This window comes from Aedes aegypti, chromosome 2, assembly GCF_002204515.2.
Source record: "Aedes aegypti strain LVP_AGWG chromosome 2, AaegL5.0 Primary Assembly, whole genome shotgun sequence".
Lineage (NCBI taxonomy): Eukaryota > Metazoa > Arthropoda > Insecta > Diptera > Culicidae > Aedes > Aedes aegypti.
The window spans coordinates 152,826,726-152,853,081 of record NC_035108.1 but is presented as its reverse complement, the minus strand read 5'-3'; the positions used below and the strand labels follow the sequence as shown (position 1 = coordinate 152,853,081).

The 26,356-nt window shown below is 36.0% G+C and overlaps 2 protein-coding genes across 3 annotated transcripts; one reads left to right on the top strand and one right to left on the bottom strand.

The window, feature by feature from the left end:
- LOC110676128 lies at positions 1-26,263 on the top strand. Of its 2 annotated transcripts, XM_021842784.1 has the most exons (6): positions 1-171; positions 231-320; positions 10,631-10,720; positions 25,440-25,643; positions 25,702-25,903; positions 25,965-26,263. In XM_021842784.1, the coding sequence occupies exons 1-6, from the start codon at positions 63-65 to the stop codon at positions 25,975-25,977; spliced, it is 708 nt and encodes a 235-aa protein (XP_021698476.1). In that variant the 5' UTR covers positions 1-62; the 3' UTR covers positions 25,978-26,263. The 2 variants fall into 2 exon arrangements, with proteins under 2 accessions (XP_021698476.1, XP_021698477.1); XM_021842785.1 differs by lacking the exons at positions 1-171; positions 231-320 and adding an exon at positions 10,383-10,568.
- On the bottom strand, positions 659-1,788 carry LOC5569626. Its single transcript, XM_001652846.2, has 3 exons — positions 1,603-1,788; positions 1,409-1,534; positions 659-1,337 (listed from the first exon to the last, which is right to left on the bottom strand). Exons 1-3 carry the CDS (start codon positions 1,673-1,675, stop codon positions 838-840), a joined length of 699 nt encoding a protein of 232 aa, XP_001652896.2. The 5' UTR covers positions 1,676-1,788; the 3' UTR covers positions 659-837.
- Positions 26,264-26,356: the final 93 nt, after the last annotated feature.

The window sequence follows — 26,356 nt, the reverse complement described above, 5'->3', positions numbered from 1 at the left end:
ATCTTCAACTCACCGGGGAAGCTTCTCGTTTGTGCTCCTTGTCTGACCAGGAAGTGAACAAAATGATACTGAACTGGTTTTGTCTTTTGGTGCTTGTTAATTTTCATTTTTCGGGTATCTCAGCAAGTCCTGCTCAAAAGTTTTCTCCTGGTATTCCTATAACACCCTCAGGTACCGAAGTGATATTATTTTATTTTTGTAAATCTACTACAGATGAGTTATTTTTTTAGAAAAACAAATTCCTGGTAAACTCACTGGAGTCGTAGAAAACAGCGCTATTATTCCTGGAAATGTGACGATTCCAATTTCCACGCGGTCAGGTATGTGCAAAGAACACGTGTCGTTAATTTTTTCCATTAGTCTCAAAATTTTAGCTTTTTGTGTTCAAGAGCCATTCCCTCTCATTTATATTCTGTGTACTTTTGTACTGTGGGAAACTTATTTTATTTAATCTGTAACTGTGTAGCTAATTAGAAGAGGCAGGATAAGCCTAAGGTTTCTAAGCAAATCAAGTAGAATACAAGTTCTAATGGAACTCAATTGTTGAATAGCAATAGAGAGTACAAAATACTTTTCAGGACCATTTTTTAGATTTTTTGAATAACGTACAGTTTGAATATGTAGACTGCACTAAAATGCACTGAAAAACTGAATCGAATCGGTTGAAGTTATCACATTGTGTTTTATTTTAAAGAATTTGGGTATTCATATTTACATATTTCACTGAAAATATTTACGATTTACTGTACATTGGAGTAGTGTTTTTTCTTAAAATTACTGTTTCTCTCTGATCTCAAGCAAAGTTAGGACATTGCTCTATTTATTATTATTCCCTTACTATTGTCGGCCTCGAATTTTGGCGGGCCTATTTCTCAGCTGATCGACCGAAGATCTTCTAAGTTCAGCGGTTGCTGGGCTTCCATAGGCAGTAGCAGTGCTAGTTGCCGATCCTCCCTGTCCGGTACTGTACGAATTGGCAACGGCAATGGCTCCACCATTTGCACTGCCAAAGTTGATGGGGAAATAAGCATTCGGGGCAGCAGAACCACTAGCACCTCGGCGTTCAGACTGAGCATCCTGCTCCTCCTTCTCGTCAGAGTCAGCCTTTACTGGAGTTTTACTCTTCTTCTTTCTCTCTGGGATCGAGGCTGACACAACGGCTGGATTAGCAGGAGCAGCTAAAGGCTCATCAGCGATTGGCTCCTCAGCTTCTTCTTCGTAGATAGCTGGCACATCTGGTTGAGCTTCATCCTCTAATGGAAACTGTTCTGATGGATATGCTTCTGCCACTGACTCTACATTAGGGCCTTGTTGGGGCAAATCAGCACTATCGGCATCTGTTTGAGGACAATTTATAGTTAATAACTTACTTCTTTACATGATATTTGCATAATAATTTGTATTTTACCATATGGAAGCATGCTCGGCAGAGCAGCAACTCGTTGATTTCTGAATTGCTGATTTTGGAAGTGAGCACCATACATAGTACGCTGGGCTATTTGATACCCTAAAGGTTGTTGATAATACATAAAACCTGTTGGACAAAAATTAATTACAATTAGTATTACATTGATTGTTAATTATTTTTTTATAAGTACATACCATTTCGTTGAGGAATGGAATATCCAGCACTGATTCCACAGAGCACCACAAAAATAGTCACTAATTTCATCATTTTAACAATAATAAATTTTTCTTCTTCTCAATTGATAGCTCTCGGATCAAAAATCTAAAGCTACTCTATGACAATGCTTGGATAAGTTTGTTTCGATCACTGATAATCCCAACTCTGGGAACAAGCACTTTTATACCGAAAATAGCGCATCGATTAGTTAGTATTCATAAGGAGCAATTCATTACTGGATTTACCATTGCTCTGAGCACGCGAAAACGGAATACGCGTGTGAGAAATCGATCGCGCTTCATTTGCGACAATGTGATCTCCTTGTTCCTAGAATGATGTTCAGAATCAGGCAAAGGCGCCGGGGCCTTAATACAATTAGGAAAATACTGAGATACTAAACTCCAATATTGTAATGATCTATGTAAGGTACCGCGGGGCAAGTGGGTAAATGGGGTAAGTGAAAACAATTGATATATTTTACTGAATATGTGAATTAACGTTTTAAACTCATGCGTAAACCTTTGAGGCCATTGAGAACATTACGATAGGTAAGAGATTTCTGAGATTTTTCAGCCATTATTGCATAATAGAGTGAAAAATTGTTAACCTGTCAACTGTTACTCCGTAACAAGTTGGCTGCGTACAATCTTATTTTAATATTTTCAGTAGAAAAAAGTTGCGGAAAATAATTTCCTGTACCACTTCTTAGTTGTCCTCTGTGACAGTTTCAAACTGCAATAAAAAAAAGTTTTAGAATTAATTCGACGTAGACCTAAAAATAACTAAATTTAAACACCGTCAATTTTCTTATCAGGTGGGGCAAGTGAAAAGTTTATCATTAGAGATTGAATTTGTGTTTTCTCTTTAAGTAGCCATATGTAAACATGGTTCGCAATTATCATAGAAAAACATAACGTGCTGATAATCCAAGAAACACTATACTCAAGCGTTAAAAGCTATTAGAAATCATGGAAATTCTCTAAAAGATGTTGCCAAACATTACAATATCAATATGTCTACTTCGGGCAGCCAATTAAAAGAAAGACGTTGACTGAAAAGTTGCAATATTAGAGAACACACGGAAATCTTGTGGAATGACTATGTAAACCTAGCTCAAAACATAAAAATGGGTATAGGTCTATCCACATAAAAAAGACCCTAAATACGTTATTGAAGGATTCCGTTTGATTTCTCCCGAAGAGTTATTCGACGTCATATCCGACTTTCTCAAAAACAAATAACGAGCGGTGGAAATTCTACAGCGCAGAAATGCAATTGCTGTCCTATAATGTAAGACCTAACATTGGAAATGTTGCAGTTATAATGTTGTCGAGAGTTGAAGTGAAAAGAATAACATTTTTTTTTTGTTTACATGTTACTTATGTTATTGTTCATTGGGAAGCCTTAACAAATGTTAAAGCTAATAAAAATCGTGAATATAACTGTTTGTTTTTTAATTTATTGTTCAAAACGGTAAAGTTTTCACTTGCCCCACTTTTGGGGCAAGTGAAAAGTAAGGAGACATTTTTCAAAAACTTTTTCTGTATTTTTTTCTTCAATTTTTCATGAAAATCGTTTTCAGCATGCTGCTTATATATGGTGGGAGTCAAGCTAAAAAATATACACAACCTCATTTGTTTCAAATTTAAGTCCCTAGAATTGGAAGAATCTCAACTATGCGAATTCCATTACCCACTTGCCCCACGGTACCTTATCTCATTATACATGATCAAAGCATGATCGATACTCTGGATGGATGGATGAATAATTTAAGATGATTCAGATAAACAAAAAAACATTCTTGTATCCTAATCGCCATGTTAAAAGTACCACGTGGTATTTATTTTATTATAATTTATCCTACCTACACAGTCCTACCTAAAGCCAACTATCACAAACTCAACCAATACGGTATTTGATGATTCAATAATTTACTACAGTAAAAGCATGGCAATAATCAAAAACTAGTTTTCATTTTTCTCATTAATTATTATTTATTGAATCATGAGTATTCGACCAATTTGATTGAAAAATCAATTGGTATTGTATTCGGTGTTCACACTTAAAAATTTTATATTTTTGACGGCTAATGGAAAGTTATTCAAAAAGTACAACCCTTTTCTACACATAAACTGGTTTATTGCGTTACGATTTACATATACTCGAGCAGGCAAAAAAAGCTTGGTAACAGCAACTTTTTTTTGTATCATTCCAAACATTACATTCATTTCTTATATCTAGGTGTTGTGTGTTCGACAACACTATCATCCTAATTTGGTAAAACAAATTTAAGATTCTATTAACATTTTGTTAACAACATATTACATTTCATGTGCCGTAACAGTTCAGATTTTTTACAGGTGAGTTAATTTCACCTGCTTATAAGAGAAAAAAAAAAACGTTTTCAATTTACTTAACCTAAATATATAACGCATAATTCGTGGCAACAGAAGATTGTAACGATTTTTGCCTGAAATTATTAATTATTTTATTTGACATTTGTTACAATGTTTCAACATTGGATATTCTATGTAACTCATTGGTACAATACCAGGGAGGAAGCCTCAGAATCATTTTCAAAATTTTATTTTGAATTCTCTGCAGAGCTTTCTTCCTTGGCCTTGAGGAACAACAGCTCTTACAGGAAGTCTTTCAGACCTGGAGTTCTGATAATTAACCTGAAGTGTACGATTTGACAGATAACTTTGAATTATTCTAACAATGTATGTTGTAAAATTAAAGTTTTCTTTCAATTTTACGATAAAACCTTCATGCCAAACACTGTCGAATGCTTTTTCTATGTCTAGAAGAGCAAGACCTGTAGAATAGCCTTCAAATTTTTTAGACGAATCAAATTTGTTACATGTAAAAATTGATGAGTGGTCGAATATCCATGGCGGAATCCGAACTGTTCATTGGCAAAAATTGGATTTTTGTTGATGTGGACCATCATTCTATTTAAAATTACCTTTTCAAAAAGTTTACTGATGGTGGGAAGCAAACTGATTGGACGATAGCTTGAAGCTTCTGCAGGATTTTTGTCTGGTTTTAAAAATGGTACAACCTTAGCATTTTTCCATTTTTCAGGAAAATATGCTGCTGCATTTGTTAAATATATCAACTAAGAATGATAAGCTACTTTCTGGAAGTTTCTTGATGAGGATGTAGAAAATTCCATCATCGCCAGGAGCTTTCATATTTTTATTTTTTTAATAATATTTCTCACTTCTTCCAAATCAGTCTCGCAGCCTTGATTGAGAATATTTTCGAAGTCCTGAGTAACTTGATTTTTAATTGGACTAGTAAGTCCCAAATTAAAATTGTGCGCGCTTTCAAACTGCATAGCAAGTTTTTAAGCTTTTTCGAAATTAGTTAGTAATACATAATTTGTTTTCCTCTTTCAATGCCGGTATTGGCTTCTGAGGTTTTTTCAAAATTTTAGATAATTCCCAAAAGGGCTTAGAGCCAGGGTTCAATTGAGAAATCTTATTTTCAAAATTTTTGTTTCTTAATTGTGCAAAACGTTACTTGATTTCTTTCTGCAAATCCTGCCATATAGTTTTCATAGCAGGATCGCGAGTGCGTTGAAATTGCCTTCTCCTCACGTTTTTTAAACGAATCAAGAGTTTAAGGTCATCGTTCAGAATCACGGATTCAAACTTAACTTCACGTTTTGGAATTGCAATGCTCCTGGCTTCAACAATGGAATTTGTTAAAGTTTCAAGAGTATTGTCAATATCAAGTTTTGTTTGTAAAGAAATGTTAACATCAAGATTAGAGTTAAATAATTATAAGTTGAGCTGATAGGATTGAGAATCGCTTCTTGGGATATTTGAAATGTAACAGGGCCATGATCAGAATCAAAATCAGCATGAGTAATCAGTTGGCTACAAAGATGAATTGAGTCGGTTAAGACCAAATAAATCGTAGATAGAAGGAAAAGACAAATCAATCGTAGAAGAGGAAAAACATGTAGGACTATCAGGGTATTGAATTGAGAAATATCCTGAAGAGCATTTTTCAAATAAAATTCTCCAGTTTGAATTAATTTGGGAATTATTCCATGACCGATGTTTGGCGTTAAAGTCACCAATGACAAACAATGTTGACTTATTGTGAGTCAATTTTCGTAAGTCAGTTTGGAGCAGATTAACTTGCTGTCTAGAGCACTGAAAAGGCAAATAGGCAGCTATGAAAGTATATTTACCAAGCTGTGTTTTAACTGAAACACCTAAAGTTTCAAAAACTTTAATTTCAAATGATGAATACAGTTGATGTTTTATACGCATATGAATGATGATTGCAACTCCCCCACATGCCCCATCAAGTCGATCATTATGATAAATAAAAAAAGTTTTTATCTTTTTTTTAGTTTGGATCCAGGTTTTTAATTTATTTCGGTAATAATTGCTATATGCACGTTATTAGCTGTAAGAAAATTAAACAGCTCGTCCTTTTTACCATTCAAAGAACGAGCATTCTAATTTAAAATGTTTTAATTATTATTTATTGGATCTATTAGAAAAACGTAATCCAGTAACAATTTGATTAGTAAATTTTACACCGACTTGGACTGCTTCAATCATAGTGGTGGCTATGAACATTGCATCAATCATCAGATTCAATTGTTCAGTTAGAAAATTACAATTTTTTTGTTCCATGACCCCACTTTTGGCACCGACGGCACTGAGTGGGATTCTGGTAATTTCCTCCAGGTTTCTGGAAATGTTCCCATGTCACACGGACATCGAACATAAGTCTATCTTTTTCTAAAGCTTTAATATTATTTAGATCTTTTTTGTTAAAGTGAACTAAATAAAATTCTTGAGAAAGCCCTTTCCGAACAATGCCAGATTGGGTTCTCTTTTTCATAATGATTACTTGGACTGGGGAAAATCCAAGTAAATCATTTATTCCATTTTTGATCTCTTCAGGTGACTTATAGTCACTTGAGAGACCTTTCAAGACGACTTTGAACAAACGTTCAGTTTTGTTGTCATAAGTAAAAAAATGTGCTTCTTCTCTTCAAGATGTTTGAGAAGAAGTTCGCGATATTTAGGAGTTTCCTGCAAAACGCGACCGTCTCCTTTCTTTGCGATTTGGAAGGAAACCTTGATTCCCCTAATGGAGTTCAAGATCTTCTGCCTAAATCCCCCAAATTCGGAACAACTGACCCCGATAGGCGGCACTCTTTGCTTCCTCACTTGAATCGAAGAGCCTGGGCTAGAGGCTGCTTCGATTTGGTGTTCGGAAAATTCGTCTAAAGCATCGAACTGATTGCTCATTTCGATACAATTATCAACATTATTTCTTCCATTCTTGCCACGTTTAGTTACAGTTTTTAATCCCACTTTTTTGGAAGGAAGTAGTGAATTCAGAGATTCACCCTTCCTTTTTGTTAGTTGTTGATACCATGTTTAGTTAATAAACGAGAAAGACGTGACCTTCGAGAGGTTTTTTCCCTAGACGGTGTCCAAGAAGGATTACCACCGCTAGCTTTCGCTAACGGGTAAAACGAAAAATCGAAGGCACGGATCCAAACAAGGATCGTAAAGGGATCAATAGTAGAAAAATAGTACTGAAAAATACTGTTTTAGTAGCACTGAATAGTACTATTTTATTACTTTAGGTAGTTTTTTTTTTTTTTAAAAACTTCCAAGATCAGAGGGAATTCGTGTACGCACAGCACGAAGGTACGATGCGCACTGACCCTTAAAGTGTTCATTTTTCCACCCCTTCCTTTATGTGCTCCTGAGAAACATGTAACTCTTATTGCGCTGACTTTTAAACAGCACATGTGATGGAGCATATGAGACCACCTTGAGACACATCTCAAGAAAAATGAGGCGCACTAAAAAAGGTCTCACAATGTACAGCAAACCCTTGTGCTTGAAAGCATACACTGAAAACATCTCTTCGTATTTTATCCAAAATCTATTTCGTAAAAAAAGATTTCGTACATATAACGCTATTTTCATTCATTGTACGAATTATTTGTACTTGACAGAATTTCGCGATTCAGCGACTTTACGAAATAATCGTAAGATGTACGATATACAATTCGTAGATGTGCGTTATCGTGTTGTTCGTATTACAAATTGTTTAGTATTACGAAACTGATCGTTTAATCTACGAAATCATTCGTTGTTTTCTGCAACGAAAGGTTTCGTAGACACATTTCGTAAAATACAACATGACACGACCGCAGCCGAGGGAGGTAAGAAGAAGCACATATAAATGTTCGTTCTGAATACGAAACAAACGAATTTCAATTACGAAATGTTTAGTACATTATAACAATGATTGTTTGTTTTGATTTCGAGCTTGAATCATATTACGAAGCTGGTTGCATACATTTTACGAAACTGTTTCGTTGCAGAAAACAACGAATAATTTCGTAGTTCAAACGAACGATTTCGTAATATAAACCAATATATATTTTCAGTGTAAGGATCTTGCATTTAAGTCTACAGCACTTGCACAGTAACTTTAGTTATTAGTTGGTAGAACATTCCAACTAAAAATATTTAAAAAAATATTTGGATTTATGAGACAGCGTAATCTTATAACAATTTTATTAGTAAATTTAAACAGACAGCTGACAGACGCCTCCTGCATGTAGTAGAATTACCCTAGGCAAACTGCTTCTCCTAGCCGACTTAAACAATGTTATAAGGGATCAGCCTACGCAGGGCTCCTGCAGCCAACTCCTGGTCGGCGCGCCATAGGCGCTGCAATTCTAACATAATGTGAGTGACAGCCGTAGTTACTGCATTCCAGCAGTCGGCATCCGCATACTTTCTCTTTATTATATTGTCGGGGGACGTGTCCCCTTCGCATGTAGTGAGCATGCGACCTCTCACACCAATGAAACGGGGGCAATCAAACACGACATGTTCCGCTGTTTCCTCCACACCAGCACAATTGGGGCACGCAGGAGATTCTGAGTGCCCGAACCTATGCTGGTACTGCCTATAGCAATCATGTCCTGACAGAAACTGCGTCAGGTGGAAGTTCACGTCCACATGTGTTTTTTTTTTTTCGCATTCCATAACAGCGGGCCCTGGATTGAACCTTGAGGTACTCCCGCGGTAATTCGAACGCTTTTCTGCCCCTCCTCAATGTCATACAGTAGAATCCTACCATCAAAATAGCTTTCTAGAAGCTTATACAACTGCACCGGTACCTTGAGGCAAGGAAGTGCGTGAGCTATCGCTTCCCAGTTTCCGCTGTTCTTCACATCTAGAGTGACAACCTCACAGTAACGCATGCCGCTCCTTTTTCGCTCGATTACCACCTCAGATATCTGAACGACCGACTGGATAGCGTCCACAGTAGATTTACCTTTCTTGAATCCAAACTGGTTGTTGGACAGGCCGTCCACACCTTACGTATACGGTACTAGCCTGTTGAGGATCAACTTCCCCAATAACTTGCACGTTGTATCTAATAGACAGATAGGTCTACACGCCGACGGGTCACCTGGTGGTTTGATAGCACGCCTTTGATAGTAGCACCGATTTCTGCTCCTTCCATACATCCGGGAAGATTCCTTGATCTATGCAGCGTTGCATCGTGGTTCTGAACATGTACGAATCCGCGTTAAGACAACATTCGGGTCCCGGAGCCTTGTTTGACGTGAATGATTTCCCATAGCACCTTTGGTCTTAGCCATTACCACTATATAGGCGTCACCCCACGGACTCGATTTGGCACTTTGGCATAGACTATCAAAGCATGCCCGTTTTCCTCTCTTGATTTCTTTTTTGAGAGCTAACTTAGCCTCTCTGAATGCTTCATGGTATGATTCATGGAAGCGCCCAAGTGGTTCTGCAACCTATGATAAATTTTCATTTACTTAAAAGTAATATCAAAAAGGTTGAAAATTTGATGTTATAGGTTGTATAAATGATGTGGAAGATTGAGTTTTCAAACATTTTCAAAATTTGAATCACTCTTATGTTACACTCGGAGTTAAACATAAGACTACGGTAGTTCTCTCCGTTTTCAACATAAATGTCGCAAAACATATTTTTTAAACACATTATTCTACTTATTGACCAAGGCTTAAGAAATGAAAATAAAGCAGATGAATGAATGCCATCATCTCGGTTACGTGGTGCTATTCTTTATCAGAAGAATCCGAATCCGAATCAGAACCCACGCATTTCTTTGGCTTGTCAGGCTATTATCTATTCGAAATGTGAGCAATTAAATGACAATTTACAAACTGATTTCGAATCAATGAGAACGAAGTATCTAAGCACGTACTCCAGTGCAATGTACGCGTACCCAACTGACAACTGGATTTGCATATTTCTCATTTGAAACCAATTTGCTGAATTTTGGCGCCTTTCTTATATGCCATGTGCACCGTGATTGAGTAGGTGTGTCGTTTAGTGTGATTACGCATATATTTGTTCGATCGTACCGGAAATCGATTCTATGTACCACAAATATTTAGACACTGACAGTTGTTCATGATATTGAATTAACATACCCGAAAATGATCACTTCGTATGTTTTATTGCATTCTAACAATAGTTATAGTCATAGTTAAAAAAACATGTTCTAAACCTGGCTCCAACATACGATCAGCGATGCAACGATTTCCAAATATTGTTTATCTCGCGTTATCGATGCAATATTTAAATTAAATATTCATGTTCAAACACGACACGGTCAAGAAGTATACAAAATTATTCATCGTGAGTTGATAGCGTTGCGTTGGACGCTGAAAATGTTGGGACTTTGCTGACCCAGATCAGTACGCTTCTTTAACTCACTGGGGAAGCTTCTCGTTTGTGCTCGTTGCCTGACCAAAAAGTGAACAAAATGATTCTAAACTGGTTTTGCTTTTTGGTGCTTGCCAATTTCCATTTTTCGGTTACTTTAGCAAAGCCTGTTCAAAAGTTTTCTCCTGGTATTCCTATAACACCTGCTGGTACCGAAGTTATATTTTATTATTGTTGGAAACCAACTACAGATGTTTTTTTTTTTTTTCAGAAAATCAAATTCCTGGTAAAGTCACTGGAGTCGTAGGAAACAGCGCCACTGGTCCTGGAAACGCGGTGGCTCCATCTTTCACGCAGTCAGGTATGTAAGAAGAACACATTTCGTTTATTTGTAACTGTATTATTCTTTTTCGTTAGTCTCAATATTTTAGCTTTTTGTGCTTTCAATCTACAGGAATTGATTATTACAAGAATAATTCCCACTAATTTATATTATGTGTATTACCATCTTAATGTACATATGATCGTTTCCTATGCTGCCACGGATCATCCGGTTTTTAAAGCCATATGAATTTTGATGCTTTTAGAAACTCTTAATTCCTTGCGGTGTATTATAAAAATATATAATTACAGCTCCATTATTTCCAAAAGAAATTAAAAAAAAAATGGTAACTTTGGTAATGAAATCAATTAATTCGTCATGACACCAATCATCCTTTACGATTGATGTTCTTATTTGAGACACAAAGGCTGCGTCCCCCTCCTTCATCGTAGCCATTTTCCCTGTACGTAATACCTGTACCCCACAACCTCTAAAATTCTACGTCGATTATAAACGGTCCCAAAGATGTAGGTGTGTTGAAAATATTACGTTCTTTGTACAATGGGAATAGAAATGGTTCGAAGATACTCAATCTCAATGTCAATTTATTGAGTAAATACCATGGGTTATGAAAAAATACCGCTACCCAATTATCATATGAAGCAGTTACATAAGATCCTAACGTATATATTAAGGTGGTATACGTAGTTATGTCGCTAAGCAATGGTTTTGTTCGTTATTCGATTTTTAAAACATTATTGCTGAGCTCATTTGCCTATATTAAATATTCAATTAGTGATATATTATTAATAATCAGATTGAAAACGAGTTTCCTCATAATATTGAATGATAGGCTGATCCCTCAAGGGGAAACATCATCAATGACCTGTTTGAATAATTATTTTTCTTGCAGTGGTTTTCAGATCGTGCTCCTCGGAGCACTTAGCTTTAGCAAGTGTTCCGCGACATTTCTTCCTATGCTCTTAGATATCTCTTCTGTTTGCTCGATGATGTACAATGAGTACTAAATCAAGCCACTTAGGGATCATTTAAATATTACTTAACGCAAATTTTGTCATTTTGTCCCCCACATAACAGCTTTTGTATGAAAAATTTAATGCTTTTGTATGGACCGTAACACAATGGAAGACCCCCTCCCTCCCCCTGCTGCGTTACGTAATATTTGAACGAACCCTTATTGGGCGGTATGAATAAAAAGCGTCGAGCTTTACTACATGTAGCATCTACTCAAAAACAAAATCCACAAAGTTTACTACACTTTTGGTATGAATAACAAACCTTTCGAACATGTAGTACCTACTACTTTCGAACATGAGCAGAAAATTCCATTCAGAGTGAGACTTAAAATCAATAAAATCAATAAAATCGCGCATATATGCCAAATTTGTCACTTATTCACACGACAAATCATGTGAAAATATGAATATTACTACATTCCCGCTATACATCGCGAACTCGAGCGTGGACATTAATTCATGTAAATTATGTAATTTTACACGATTTGTGGTATTAATTTGCGATAAATCTAGCATTTATGATGATGATTACAAAGATGTTTCTGAGAATTTTGGAATTTTAGCTAAAAATCGGTATCCTATGAAGGAATCTTGAGAATACAGCAATTGTTGAATTATAAAGTTCCTAACATTTTCGAGATTCCAGTACTGAGAATTTGATGGTATAGCGGTAGAATTTTGAGCTTCCTCTGTGAATTGAAGAAAAAACACAGCATCTTGAACTCCAATGGGATATGGAATTCTTAGTATTTCTGTAATATTCTCGTTATTTCGGTAGATTTCCTGGTAGTATCCCTGGAATTCTTAGAAATAAAAATAAGTTCTCACAATAGTAGTTGAAGTAAGGATTTTCTTTTACATTTTTACATACAGACATTCAAAGGTTTATACTATAATTGAAGATTTCCTCTGAAATCCCAACGGAGCTAGAAATCAAAGGGATCTAAAGTTTACAAGAATTCCAGAGGACCAGAGGTTTGCAGGAATCTCTCTGAAATATCAGAGATTGATACAGAAATACCATTTTGAAGATACCCGAATAATTTCAAAAGATCAATAGCCAGATCAAATACCGGATTTACAATATTCCCAAAAGAATCCTAGAATAGCTTCCAGAATCCCAGAATTGTTATGACAAAGCTAGAATGCCAATCAGAAACCCAGAATTAGGGGGAGATCCCCCAGTACCGGACACTTAAGCCACTAAATTCATAAGTCGAAAGATATTGGTTTTATGTGCTCGTGTTACCCATTTATGATAAATTTTATCATTTTTATAGTATACAAAAACAAATTCGAAAACATAAATATGAATTTTGACATTCGATTTTGTTGATGTATATTAGTACCAAATTGATCGATCTTGAAAGGTGGCACCCAATACCGGACACGATCTGGAAATGCCTCGAATTCTGTAAATTTGAGCATCATTGAATGTTTTTACTATAGGAATATTATATAATTGCCAATTCAATGCATTTGCAACATTTACAAGAACAATTTGAGTTTTTCTTAATTTGCAAGATGTCCATCAAAAAACTTCTTTCATATATGATGAAAAATTGCACATTTTACGATGTTGTTCTGATTGTTTATTCTTCTTAATTTTATTGCATGTTTGATGCCATGATCGATGAAATCCATGAAAAATGAATGTATTTAGAGACACTGGTGCAATAATTACAAAGATATCATAAAACAAATCAAGCAGTCCGAAACTGGGGGACAGGAGGCGCTTAACAAAAATTTCAATTTGTCCATATTTTGTTCAATTATGGTACAAAATACATTCATACTATCAAATTAGGATTATGTTCGATCATGCTTGCGTGATCCAAAGTATTTTTTCATATTTGAAATAATTACTAAATAGGCTCAAAATTAAGGCGATACGTAATTTTTTTTAAGATTTTCAAACTTTTCTACTTTTCAAAAAAGGCATACATATTTCAAGGTTATGTTATTCTACGCAAACATTAGTCTCAATTATAGCTTTCTTTCCTTCTAATACACCATCTTGATTGGACCATGATTTCTCAATTTTTCGACTTTGTCCGGTATTGGGTGCTGTCCGGTACTGGGGGATCTCCCCCTACTATAGGGATTCCAAAGAATTCCAAAGGAAATCAGAGAATCTAGGATGTCAGTCCGTCATTCTTACAAACAAATAAAACAAATTACCTTATAATTAGCTAAAACCCATCCGACATCCGAGAATTCCTAAGAATCAACATAATTATCGTAATGCTAGCTGACATCGATTTCCCATGATATCAACTCGAATTTTAATTATTCCATTCATTTCAACAATCTCAAAGCATGAGTAGCATGGCAACCTTTGATGCTAACTACCAGTAGCTTTGTAGTAAATGCAACCTTTATTCATAGCAACGCGTTGTTTGTAGTATGTTCGAAAGGTGTAGAAAGCAGGGTTGGGAAAAAAAATCTGAAATTCACTCTACAGTAGCCAAGCAAAGCCAATCACAGTCAACGAAGCCAGTGAAACTCACGCTGCTGTAGGCAAAATGCCTTGAAAATAGCAAAACACCCGTTGCTAAGGGCAACCTAGAATTACTGTAGAAAAATGTTCTATTTCCCGCATTTAGAGCCTTTAATGACACTCATGATTTTGAAAATTCGTGCACGCAACATAGGCTACTTGATGAGATTCACGTTTTTGAACTATTGTACTGGGAGAACCACGTGATTTTCGCGAAAATTCAAGCCTACTACTATTACCATTCCCAGCACTGGTAGAAAGAGAAATGACACAAACATGTTATATGTGGAACCGATAATGTAGTAAACTCATCTTTACTACCTTTTATTCATCCGCCCATTGAATTTTGCAATCTACAGAACGAACATTCCAAGCAGAAAATTTGATCGATTGGGTAGTCGTTGCTTGTGTCATCAAATTTTTAGCTCAGATCACTTTAAGTTATCTAGAATCGTGCTTTTAAAAAGTGTGGATGATGGCTTCAATTTATCTACACTCTAAAATGTTATTGTTGATTATAAAACAGCTAAATATGGTTAATAAAAAGTTTTAAACAACTAAACTTAAACGGATTAATCAACATATGTATGAGATAGTTTTTAAATCAATCTTTAAAAAGATGTTTCTTTGTTCACATTTGAAATCGCCGTGAAATTGTATTTCAAACTGAGTTCCGATGATGGACTGGTGCTTCACACATCAGTTTAATTATAGAAAGTGCTTCGTGAGTCAAAATGTTTGAAAACCTCTGGCCTATTGTAAGTCCTATAAAAATCTTCGCCGTCTCAGTTTTCATTTGAATTTTTATCTGAACCAGTGAATCAAATTTTCATCAAAATAGACGAAAAACAAACAACAAAGCAAGCTGGCTCACAACCGTTTGTCGCAACTGGTACGGATAAGGACACAATCTAAAGCAAAATTGTCATGACAATCACTGAGCGCAACATTGTTGCAACCTATTCAACTCACGATTAATCAGTTATTTTAAATACAAAACCAAATTTGTTTTATGAATGCTGTTTGATAATGTGTCAATGTTTACCAACACGAAGAAAGTTCTCGAAAATTGCAATGCGAAGCCCAGAAAATCGCTGCGCACGTGGTGATCGATCTTTGTCATATTCTGTTCAAGTGATGATAAACTCATGTTGCGGAATTAAATTGTTGCAACAATAGGAGGTGACAATATCTTTGTTGCTGCGTGTTGGGTGACAATTGATTCACTAATCTGAACTGAAATTGAATAAGTGATTCTCTGGTAATTCAGCTAGGAGTTCAACCCGAAGCTTCGCTAGCAGTTCCTTTAAGAGCTCCTCCGGAAGCTTCTCTAGAAGTTTCTCCTGAAATACCTCCAGAAGCTCCTGTAGAAATTTTTGCGGAAGTTCCTCTAGGAGTTTTCCGTAATATAATTTAGAATTTTTTTTCGTTGGATCCTCTAAAGTTCCCTCCGGAAGTTCCACTAGAATTTATTCTAAGACTTTTACCTAGAGTAGAAGTTTTCCCTGAAGTATTTCTAGGAGGTCTTCGAAAGTTTCTCTTTTCTGTAAGAGTTTCCCCGGCAGTTCCTGTAGGAGCTCCTCGAGAAACTCCAGTAGATTTTTTTCCATAAATTATTGCATAATTATTCTTCTGGACGTTCCTGTAGAAGATCACTCAAAAATTCTCTAGAAGCTCCTCCAGTTTTTTCATAAGTTCCTTTAGCATTTCTTTCATAAGATCCTCTAAATATTCTTCCGGAGGTTCTTAGGAGGTTCCTCAAGGAGTTCTTCCGGAAGTTCTTCTTCATTTTTTTTTTCTGAAGTTCCTCTATGAGGTGTTTGAAAGTTGCTCTTGATTTTTTTTTGGAAGTTTGATTTTTTTGGAAGTTCCACCAGGAGTTCCTCCTGAAATTCTTGTAGAAGTTCTTTTGAAAGTTCGTATAGCATTTTCTCCGGAAGTTCCTGTAGGAGTTCGTTCGAAAGTTCCTGTAAGTCGCCCGGTAGTTTCTGTAGGAGTTCGTCTGGAAGTTCCCCCGGAATTTGCTTTATAATTTCTTTCAGAAGATCCTCTAAGGTTCACTCCGGATGTTCATCCGAAAATTTCTCTAGAATTAGTAGTAGGAGTTTTTCCTGAAGTCTCTCTAGGAGTTCTTCAAAAGTTTCTCTTGGATTTTTTCCGGGAGATTCTCTAAGAGTTCCCCGGAAGTTCCTCCAGAAGTTCCTGTAGGAGTTCCTCTAGATTTTCCTGTAGGAGTTTCTCTAAAGTTTCCAGAAGGAATTTCTCCATAAATTATTGCAGGAGCTCCTCTGGACGTTCCAGTAGAAGATCACTCGAAAACTCCTCTAGAAGCTCGTCCATAAGTTCCTGTAGAAGTTCTTTAGAAAGTTCCTATGGTTTCTTCTGGAAGTTTAATTAATAGTTTCTCCGGAATCACGGACAAAAAAATCCGAAATTCTCCCTAGGATTTCATCTAGATATTTCTTCTGGAAATTGCTGTAGAACTTATCACGAAACTTCCTTTGGAGTTTTCCGGAAACTCCTCTGGGAGTTCTTTTTGCAAGTTCTTCCGAAAATTTCTCTAGAATTTCTCGTGGAAGTTCCCCTTAATGATTTTCCGGAAGTTAATGTTGGAGTTTTCCGTAAGTTCCTTTAGAGTTTTTTTCATAAGATCCTTTAAAAGTTCTTCCAGGAGGTCTTCGGAAATTTCTTTTGATTGTTTCTGAAAATTCCTCTAAGATTTTTCTGAAAGTTCCGCTAGGAATTCCTGTAATAGTTGTTTCGGAAGTTCTTGTAGCAGTTTCTCCGGAAGTTCCTGTAGAAGTTCGATAGAATGTTCCTAAATGAGTTCTTGCGGAAGTTTCTGTAGAAGTTCGTCCGCAAGTTCCTGTAGGAGTACCACTAGGAGTGCTACTAGAAGTTCCTCCGGAAGTTCAAGTAGAAGTTTCTATAGGAGTTCCTCCAGAGGTTCCTGTAGGAGTTCCTTTGAACGATCATATAGCAGTTTACCCAAAAGTTCTTCTATGAATTTCTCAAAAGCTCTTCTAAAAATTCTTCCGTAACTTTTATAAGAAAGTTCCTCGGGTTTCTTCCAGAAGTTCCACTAATAGTTTCTCCAGGAGTATCTCTAGGTGATATTCCGGAAGTTCTGGAAATTACTGTACAATTTATCCCGAGACTTACTCAGGAATTTTCCAAAAAATCCGCTTGGAGTTCTACCTGCAAGTCCTCTAGAAGTTCTTCCGAAATTTCCTCAAGAATTTCTTCAGGAAGTTCCTCTTAAAGATTTTCTGGAAGGAGTACTCTAGCAGATTTTTCTTAAGCTCCTTAAGGATTTTTCCAGAGAATTTTCTTCGGAAGTTCCATTAGAAGTGCTTTTGGAAGTTATATATGTTGCATTTTTTTTTTCTGAAGTTCCTCTAGGGGCTCTTCGGAAGTTTCTTTTGAATTTTTCTAGAAGTTTCGCTAAGAGTTCCTTCGGAATTCCTCTAGGAGTTCTTCGGAGGTTCTTGTAGAAGTTTCTCCGGAAGTTCCTGTAGGAGTTTCCTTTGAAAGCTTCTGTAGGTTTTCTTTCAGAAGTTTCTGTAGAAGTTCCGCTAGAGATTCCTCCAAAAGTTCATGTAGAAGTTTCTATAGAAGATCCTGTAGAAGTTCCTCTAAACAATCTTATAGAATTTTACCCGAAAATTCCTCTAGGAATTCCTCAAGAAGCTCTTCTAAAAGTTCTTCTGAAAGTTACTTGGATATTTCCGGAAGTTTCACTTGGAGTTCCTCTAGGTGTCCTTCTGGAAGCTTCTCAAGAATTTCTCCTGGAAGTTTTTCCGGTTGTTCTTCTAAGAATTCCTTTGAAAGCTCCTCTAGGAGTTCTTCTGGAAGTTTCCTTAGGAGTTCTTCCAGAAGTTCTTATAAAAGTTCCTTTGGAATTTTCTCTGATTCCTGTACGAGTTCTTCCGCTAGTGTTTCAAGGATTCCTCCTGGAAGTTTTTCCGGAAGTTCTTCTAGGAATTCCTTCCGAAGCTCCTCTAGAAGTTCTTATATATCTTTCCCTACGATTTCCTTTGGAAGTTTCTTTAGGAATACCTCCAGCAGTTTTTGTAGAAGTTTCTTCGGAAACTCCGCTGATTTTCTGAATGAAGCACTCTGAAAATTACATGGACAATTCACCAGAAGTTCCTCTAGGATTTCTTCTGGGAAATTCTCTAGGAGTTCGTCTAGGAATACCTCCAGCAGTTTTTGTAAAAGTTCCTTCGGAAATTCTGCTGTTTTTTTTTCATGGAATTAGTACGAAAGTTACCCAGGAGTTGCTCCGGAATATTTCCAGGAGTCCCTCCGAAAGTTTGTCAAGCAGTTCTTCCGGAAGATTTTTCCTTATTACTAACTCTGGGCAATTCACCAGGAGTTCCTACAAGAAATTCCGCGAGGGTTACATCCAGAAGGTCTCTAAAAGCATAAAAAGTTCTGCTAGGAGTTGCTCCAGATGTTTCCCCACTTCTAAGGATCCTCCAGAAGTTCCGTTGTCAGTTCATCAGTTTCTCCGCAAGTTTTCTAAAAGTTCCTTCGAAGTTTTTTCGACTTTTAGAGGATAAGTATCCCTAGGGCTACTCTGAAAGTTCCCCTTAGAATGCCTCCAGAAGTTTCGCCAAGATTTTCTCCGAAAATTCCGCTAGAAGTTCCTCCAAAAGTTCCCGTGAAGGTTCCTCTAGGGATTCCTCCAGAAGCTCGTGTAGAAATTTCCCTGGAAGTTTCTCCAGACGTTGCACTTTGAGTTCTTTCGTAAGTTCCCCTGATAGATTTTCCTGATGTTTTTTTTTTTCGAGTTCCTCTAGGAATTTCTCAAAAAGCTCCTCTATAAGTTTTCTCGAAAGTTCCTCAAATTTATTGGAGTTCCTCTGGAAGTGCCTCTAAGAGTTCTTCCGGAAGCTTCTCAAGGATTTCTCCAGGAAGTTCCTTCGGAGGTTCTTCTAGGATTTTTTTTCCGGAAGTTTTTTCTAGGAATTCCTCTGGAAGCTCCTCTAGGATTTCTTCTGGAAGTATTGCTAGAAGCTCCTCCAGAAGTAACTTCGGAAATTTCTCTGATAGTACGAGTGCTGCTGATAGTTTTTCAAGGATTCCTCCTAGATATTCCTCCAAAGGTTCTTATAGAAATTACTTACGAAGCTCCTGTAGGAGATCTTTTGGAAGTTTCCCAAGCAGATCCTATGGAAGATCCTCAAGGAATACCTTCAGAAGTTTTTGTAGAAGTTCCTTCGGAAATTTCGATGATTTTTTCAATAAAAGTTAGTCTGCAGTTACTCTGAAATTTATCCAGGAGTTCCTTCGTACGTTCACCAAGGAGTTCCTCCAGAAGATTCTTCCCAATCAGTTACTCTGGACAATTCACCAGGTGTTCCTCCAGGAAGTTCTGCTTCCAGAAGTTCCCTAAACAGTTCACTCCTGAAGTTCTGCTAGGAGTTCCTCCAAAAGTTTCCCTACTTCTAAAATATCTCTAAAAGTTCCCTTGAAAGTTCTCCTAAACGTTTCTCTGCAAATTTTCTGAAAGTTCCTTTGGAAGATCCTGTGGAAATTTCCCCAGGAGCTACTCCGAAAGTTCCACTATAAGTTTCTCAGAGATTTCGCTAGGAGTTCTTCAAGAAGTTTCCCTAAGAATACCTCTAGAAGTTCCTCCAAGATATTCTCCGAAAATTCCGCTAGGATTTCCTCCGAAAGTTCACATGAAGGTTCCTCTGGAAGTTCCTCAAAAAATGACTCTGGAAGCTTATGTAGAAGTTTCCCTGGAAGTTTCTCTGGACGTTGCACCAGGAGTTCTTGCAAAAACTTTCCTTAGAATTCTTCTGAAAATTCCTTTAGGATATCATCCACAATTTCCTCCGAAAGTTCATGTAGGGGTTACATAAGAAGTTTCTTCAGTTATGGAGTTCTTCTGGATGTTTTTTTTAGTATGTCTTTGGAAAGTTCGTCTAGGAGTTCCTTCGGAAGTTCCTCTAAGACAGGTTTGCCACAACCTTTTAAGCTCTTTTTAAGCATACACGGTTTGTGCGTTCGCAAGAATAGTCAGATATGAGAAAATTTTATATGAAAAGAACGCTTGCCATTGTATCTGATTAATCCATGTATTGCGCATTTCTTTCACCACTGGACTATCGCAGAAGTTTTTACAAGTGCGGAAACGCTAGTAAAAGTGCGCAATTACATCAAATCGGGTAGGTGTTTCCGGGGGACTTATTCTTCGTAAATCAAATAATAAGTGCTCTGAAGACACCAACAGGATTCAATGCAATCCCGCACTTTTATTCACACTTTCGCACTTGTGAGGCCGTACTTCGCAGTCCAGTAGAGAAAGAAATGCACAACATAATAATTCGATTATATATCAAACTCAAAATTTCAATACATTTACCTGTTTGAAACTTTTCCAACAGTCAGCGAAAAAAAAAAAACTTTTGTCATCCTAAAATAAGTTGCAAATCTTCATCTAACTATTAGCATAATCATAACATTCAAATTTATGAAAATAATTAACATATGTTTTAAATGTATAATGTTTAAAACTTTTCATGAAAATATCGAGTTAGAGAGGTGAAATTGCATGGGAAATTGAAACAAATATCATCGAGTTAGGGAACATCGAGTAAGAGAGGTATCGACTTACAGAGATAGTAGGTAGATTGAAGAGACTAGGCATTCCATCGAGTTAGGGGAAATATCGAGTTACAGAATATCGAGTAAGGGAGAGATGACTGTAATTCCTTCGCAAGTTTCTCTTGAAGTTAGTTGCGGAAATTCTGCAAGGAGTTTCTCTGGAAGTTCCGCTAGGAGTTTCTCCCAAAGTTTATGTAGGAGTTCCTGCAGAAGTTCGACTAAAAGTTAGTATGAAAGTTCCATTGGGAGTTTCTGCGAAAGTTTCTTCTGAAATTTCATCGGAAGCTTCTTTAGGACCTCCCCTGGAAGTTCTCCGAGTAGTTTCTACAGCTTGGAGTTCTTACTGAAGCTCCACATGATTTCCCTGCAGTTCTTTCGAAAACTTACTCAGACATTTCTCTAGAATAAAGAGACTAGATGTGTTTTGCTCCTACGCGGGACAAAATTATCCACGATGAATACACTACTGTTCTACAATAGAAAATATTTTAAAGTGGATAGCTTACAAAACAAACATGGCAACAACTTGCTTGAAGTTGCGGTTTGTTCTGTAAAGATAAGAAATCACATAAGTATTCTACTAAGTTCAAGTTTTTATTATCACTTAATAACTCAAATACGTTATATCTTCTTTTCTATGTTAAATCAGTTGAGCTATCAATAGTAAAGTTTTTTAATTGTAAAGTTAAAAATTCAGTTTGATGACTTAAATGGTTTCTACGATTCCTTTGAAATACTAGTTTTCATGCCGGATACCCAAAAATCATCAAAATAATCCTTAGAATTTAAAAAAAGATATACTTTTTACAGAAGCCACAAAAGGACAAGAAAATTAAATGGTCTTGCGCCAAAATTGTGAGATTGATTTCCACAAAATCCTAGACAGTATTTTTACATAGCCCTTCAGGATTTCCAAATGATCCTGGGCAAATGCTATTTTAATTCTGGGATCTAATCTCACATAGTCTCAAGCAAGATTATCAAAGAATCTTGGGAGGAGTTTTTACATTTCTCTGAGTACGATATTAAGAGAATATTAAAACAGTGTAATGAGTAAACGCGAAAGAAATTGTTGAAAATACCATAAAATCAGTGTTTTTTTATTTCTCCATGTTAAAGTTTTTCACTGCCTGGAAGTTGCTAAAATTTAAGAAAAAAAATATTAAGTTGGTTCACCACCCCTTTGTTTCTGCGGCAAGTTATAAGTTTGCAATGCATGATCATTATTTAAAATTAAAGATGAATTCAAAAAATACTTCATTTAAACGATAGCTGCAAAATTTTCTTCAATCAAAAATTTTAAAGAAATGAGGGACATCGTCAAGATATGAGTGAAGCGCAGGACGTTTCGTAAAACACTTTTTAACGTTGGAAAAATGTTCAAAATGTGGGACTGTCTCGCGAAAAGCGGGACGTTTGATCACATTATCTAGGAGTTCCTACAGAAAGATTTTTGCTCTATGTTTTTTTTGTGGATCTTCGTCTGGAAATGTCTTTGTAAATTGTTTGTGGTGTTCCTCCGGAACTTCGGACAGGATTTCTTTAGAAATTCATCCGGATGCTCCTCTAAAAATCTCCGGGGATTTATGCAGAAAAGTTCCTATAGAAGTTCTTTCTGAAGTTCCTACAAGGACTTCGTTGTTTTAACGTTATAATATTATATAATTTAATATCATTTAGACTTCAGTTCCTCCGGGGATTGCTTCAGAGATACTTTCAGAATTATTATCATATATTTTTTTACTAGGACTTGGTCCAGCAATTTCCATCAGTTTATATTATCAGGCACATTTTTGTATAAAATTCCAGAGAAATACTCTAAAGAATTTAAAATGGAAATCTGGAATCAAATTACAGGGAAATTCCTGGAGGATTTCGCTAAGCAATTCCCTCAAGAATTCCATGGCTGGTGGAATAGCAGCCATTGTCTTGTCCTTTAGGAATCTTGCAAGAATGATGCCCCTTAGTTATTGCTGAAAAAAAGAACTCCAGTATTTCTAGATTAATTTTGGAAATAGTTTCCTGAGAAGCTTCTGGTATAATTATCAATTGGAATTCCTAAAAAAAATCCTGAAGAATTTCTGACAGAATGCTCTGAAATGCTCCAAAATGATTCACACCAAAATTCTGAATTCCCTATGCATGACTTGATACGTGATCTCCTGTGTGAGTGCCGATAATCTTGTCACCCACACTTTTCCTGGAAAGTTGAAAGTAAGTAGATTAGTGAGCATGATTTGTAGTCTAAAGATGTGAATAAGGACTGTTCATTTTATAAAGTGGACACTTTGTTTATGCTATATCTTTTTTATTTATTGATAAAATCGTAATCGGTTTTCTGTGTATCGTTGACCTATTATTCTAAAATGCTTTGAAACTATAAAATCTTTGAAAATGCTTTTGGTTGAAGAGCTAAATACTTTTTCCGAAAACTCCTCAAAAAAACTGTCCGTCAAAGTTTAACATTATTTTTCGCAAAACAAAAATCCTTATTTTTATGAACAAATTGTATGTTTGTATCCTTTACTATTCTACTAAAGGTAAAGCTTTAAAAATATCAATTATATTCCACCATTCTATGACACTAGGTAACTTTAGTGATTTACCCATTTATGGCCAAATTTGCTGATACACCATCCTTTCACTCCCAGCAAAAGAGAAAAGTAAAAAGCGTGTTCAAAACTAGTTTGGATTACTTAAGAAACTATATTAGTATAAACGAAAGCTAAATCGTGACATTAAACTACAGTCTTAAGTATAAATTTTACTGTTTATGGTAGTTTTACTAAAAAGTCTCATACTTTTAAAATCATGTACGCATATATATCGATCTACAGCAAATTGTAAACAGTTTTCTCCGAATTTTTCAATTGGTAATCTCAGAATAACATATTATGAAAATAATATGTGGAAAATAAAATCGATTTTATTACAGCAGTGTTGCCAATTTTGATGATTGTCAATGTACTTTGATAGGTCTTCTAAGAATAAAACAATTGTGTTTCTGTTGTGCTTTGAATGTGACGTGGGGACTTACTAAGTAATTCTATGAAGGCGTAAGTTATTTTTCATATTAATACTATATTAGGACTTCCGTCAGGACGTACTTTTACACAAAAAAATCTACTCATATCAATTCCCATCAAATTTTAAAAAAAATCTTTAAAAATATACGGGAAAATTGATTTTATTATATCTGTAAAATTGTTGCTCCAAAAATAACTTGATTTTTTCCATCAGGCTTCTGATTGATGATGCTTTCGAAGAACAAGCCTTTTTTGAAAATAGAAAATATAAATTATCGAATTTTCCAGCCAATTTCTTACAATCATTGATTTTGATAACCTCAAAAAATCGACCGATCTAATCCATATTCGTGTGAAATTTAATTATTTTGGAGAATTTTTATTATCACAACATTGTACAATACTAGTCGAACGATGTGCAAAAAACCGATTGAAATTTCATTGATTAATAAGAAAGATACAGCATGCACAAGGTGTCCACTTTATAAAATGAACAGTCCTTATTAATGACGGATATTGGAAATAATCAAAGAAAGTTTAGAAAGTTCATTTATTTCGTCAATCATTTGTAGACTACATAGTTACACAATTTCTTATGTTCTAAGATTTCCTAGTGTGTTATAATTTGAAAGTCTCACAACAAGTGGCTCACTGTGATACAGTGAGTGGTCAAAATACCACACTTTAACGTTATAATAAAATGTTTCACTAGCATATCTAAGTCTCCGGCCTTTTCCTTCATTCCTTCAGCATGATAAAATGGATTGCTGAGTTGCTACAGTGTTGGGAATAAAAAAAAAACGAACATGAGCAGCCGATTTACATACAAAATTACTATATTTTGTATATATTGTTGTCATTTTAATATAATGCAATTCAAAATATATTGCACGCTCCTACCTGTACCTACACATAAAGTTTCTTAGATTTGCTCAAAGGAGGATGACTACTCTTTTTCACTTATTATGGCCCTCAAGTGGATTTTCACATTGAAAATGCAATGAGAAGCTACTGTCAATTGGTAGGTAGAACAAGTTAAGATTTAAAATATGCATACATGCATCTTGACACTCTTCACTCACTCTTTATACGCCAGATTGAACAAAAACTATTTCTAAGTAGATGAAAAAAACAAATTTAGTACTATACCATTTAATTCCACTAGAGTTTGTATCCTTTGACAGATACGCGTATTTCGACCTCAACTGTAAGGCCGTCTTCAGTGTCGTGTACTAGACTCGAAATACGCGTATCTGTCACAGGGTACAAACTCTAGTGGAATTAAATGGTATAGTACTAAATTTGGTTTTTTCATCTACTTATAGGTATTCTACTAAACAGCTCGAAGATTTATTATTAACTAATTATAGTTGAAAGAGTCATCAATAAAATATATTAACTCTTAACGATGGTTTTTTTTTTGTGATGTTGTGTTTCTAGGCAATTTCCAAATTGTACATATTAAGAGATGGCATGATGCAAGAATTTATTAGAAGATACATATAAAATAATCTTTATTTTGGTGGTTATTTCAGTATGGCTTAATCTATCTTACAATAATATCATCTGATTTGCAGCTGCTCCAACAACAGTGATCCGTACTATACCGGCTCCTACGTCTGGGATAGTGCAGCCTCAACAAGTCTACCTGCAAACGAATCCATCGTATTATTCATCGCCTCAGTACGTAGGTCAGACTCCCACGGCTTATGTATATCCCGATGGAACAGTACGCGCACCACCATCACCACCACGAATCATACAAACGGGAACTAGATTTAGTAAGTTTGCATCAATGACAACTTCAAGCTTCTAACCTAATTGATGGATTATCTACAGATGGAAACTACAACTGGCTACCAGCTGGTGATTCCATCAGTTCCGGTTCTCCAAGTACCATTTTATCCAGTCTGGTCGGTGATTCGCTAGGATTGAGCAGTTCTCGTCCATCAGGATTGAGAAGTCCGATCCGTCCTAGTGCCGGTCAAGCGTTGGGAGCACTTGGCCTTTTGGGAGCCGGTGCAATAGGCGCAGGAGCGTTGTAAGATTTGAATTTGAAGTGTACCTTTATGTGTTGATGACCACTGATTCTTAAATTTCAGATTATTAGGATAGCCAATGATTCCAACGAGAAGAGGTTCCTCATTCACCGCGCATTGAAGTCTTCTTATTAAGCAAGTCTGTTCGAGCCGTAATTGTTTCATTATCGCTACCTATCATATGATATCAACGCTATTGAACAGTTGACAGTTCAATAACTGACTCAATCTGTATTAAAAAGATCCAATTGTTCGCCAACTCTTATGAGAGTTTAACACAGGGATCGACCGATTGATTACCTACCAAGCGAGTGTGTTGATGTAATTTTGTAAAATACATGGACGTAGTCCTGTGAAATAAATCGATAAGCCTTTTTTATAAAAACTTACCAAATTGACCTACTCAACCTGGCAATGTCCATAAACCACGTGGTATTTTTTTCGGATTTTCAGAC

Excerpts from the sequence above, each read along its gene's own strand:
- LOC110676128 (XM_021842784.1), top strand. The coding sequence starts at position 63 with ATGATACTGAACTGGTTTTGTCTTTTGGTGCTTGTTAATTTTCATTTT. Across the intron at positions 172-230 it reads TATTCCTATAACACCCTCAG|AAAAACAAATTCCTGGTAAA; the intron begins GTACCGAAGTGA and ends TTATTTTTTTAG. Across the intron at positions 321-10,630 it reads TCCAATTTCCACGCGGTCAG|AAAATCAAATTCCTGGTAAA; the intron begins GTATGTGCAAAG and ends TTTTTTTTTCAG.
- LOC5569626 (XM_001652846.2), bottom strand. The coding sequence starts at position 1,675 with ATGATGAAATTAGTGACTATTTTTGTGGTGCTCTGTGGAATCAGTGCT. Across the intron at positions 1,535-1,602 it reads TTCCATTCCTCAACGAAATG|GTTTTATGTATTATCAACAA; the intron begins GTATGTACTTAT and ends TTTGTCCAACAG. Across the intron at positions 1,338-1,408 it reads GCCGAGCATGCTTCCATATG|ATGCCGATAGTGCTGATTTG; the intron begins GTAAAATACAAA and ends GTCCTCAAACAG.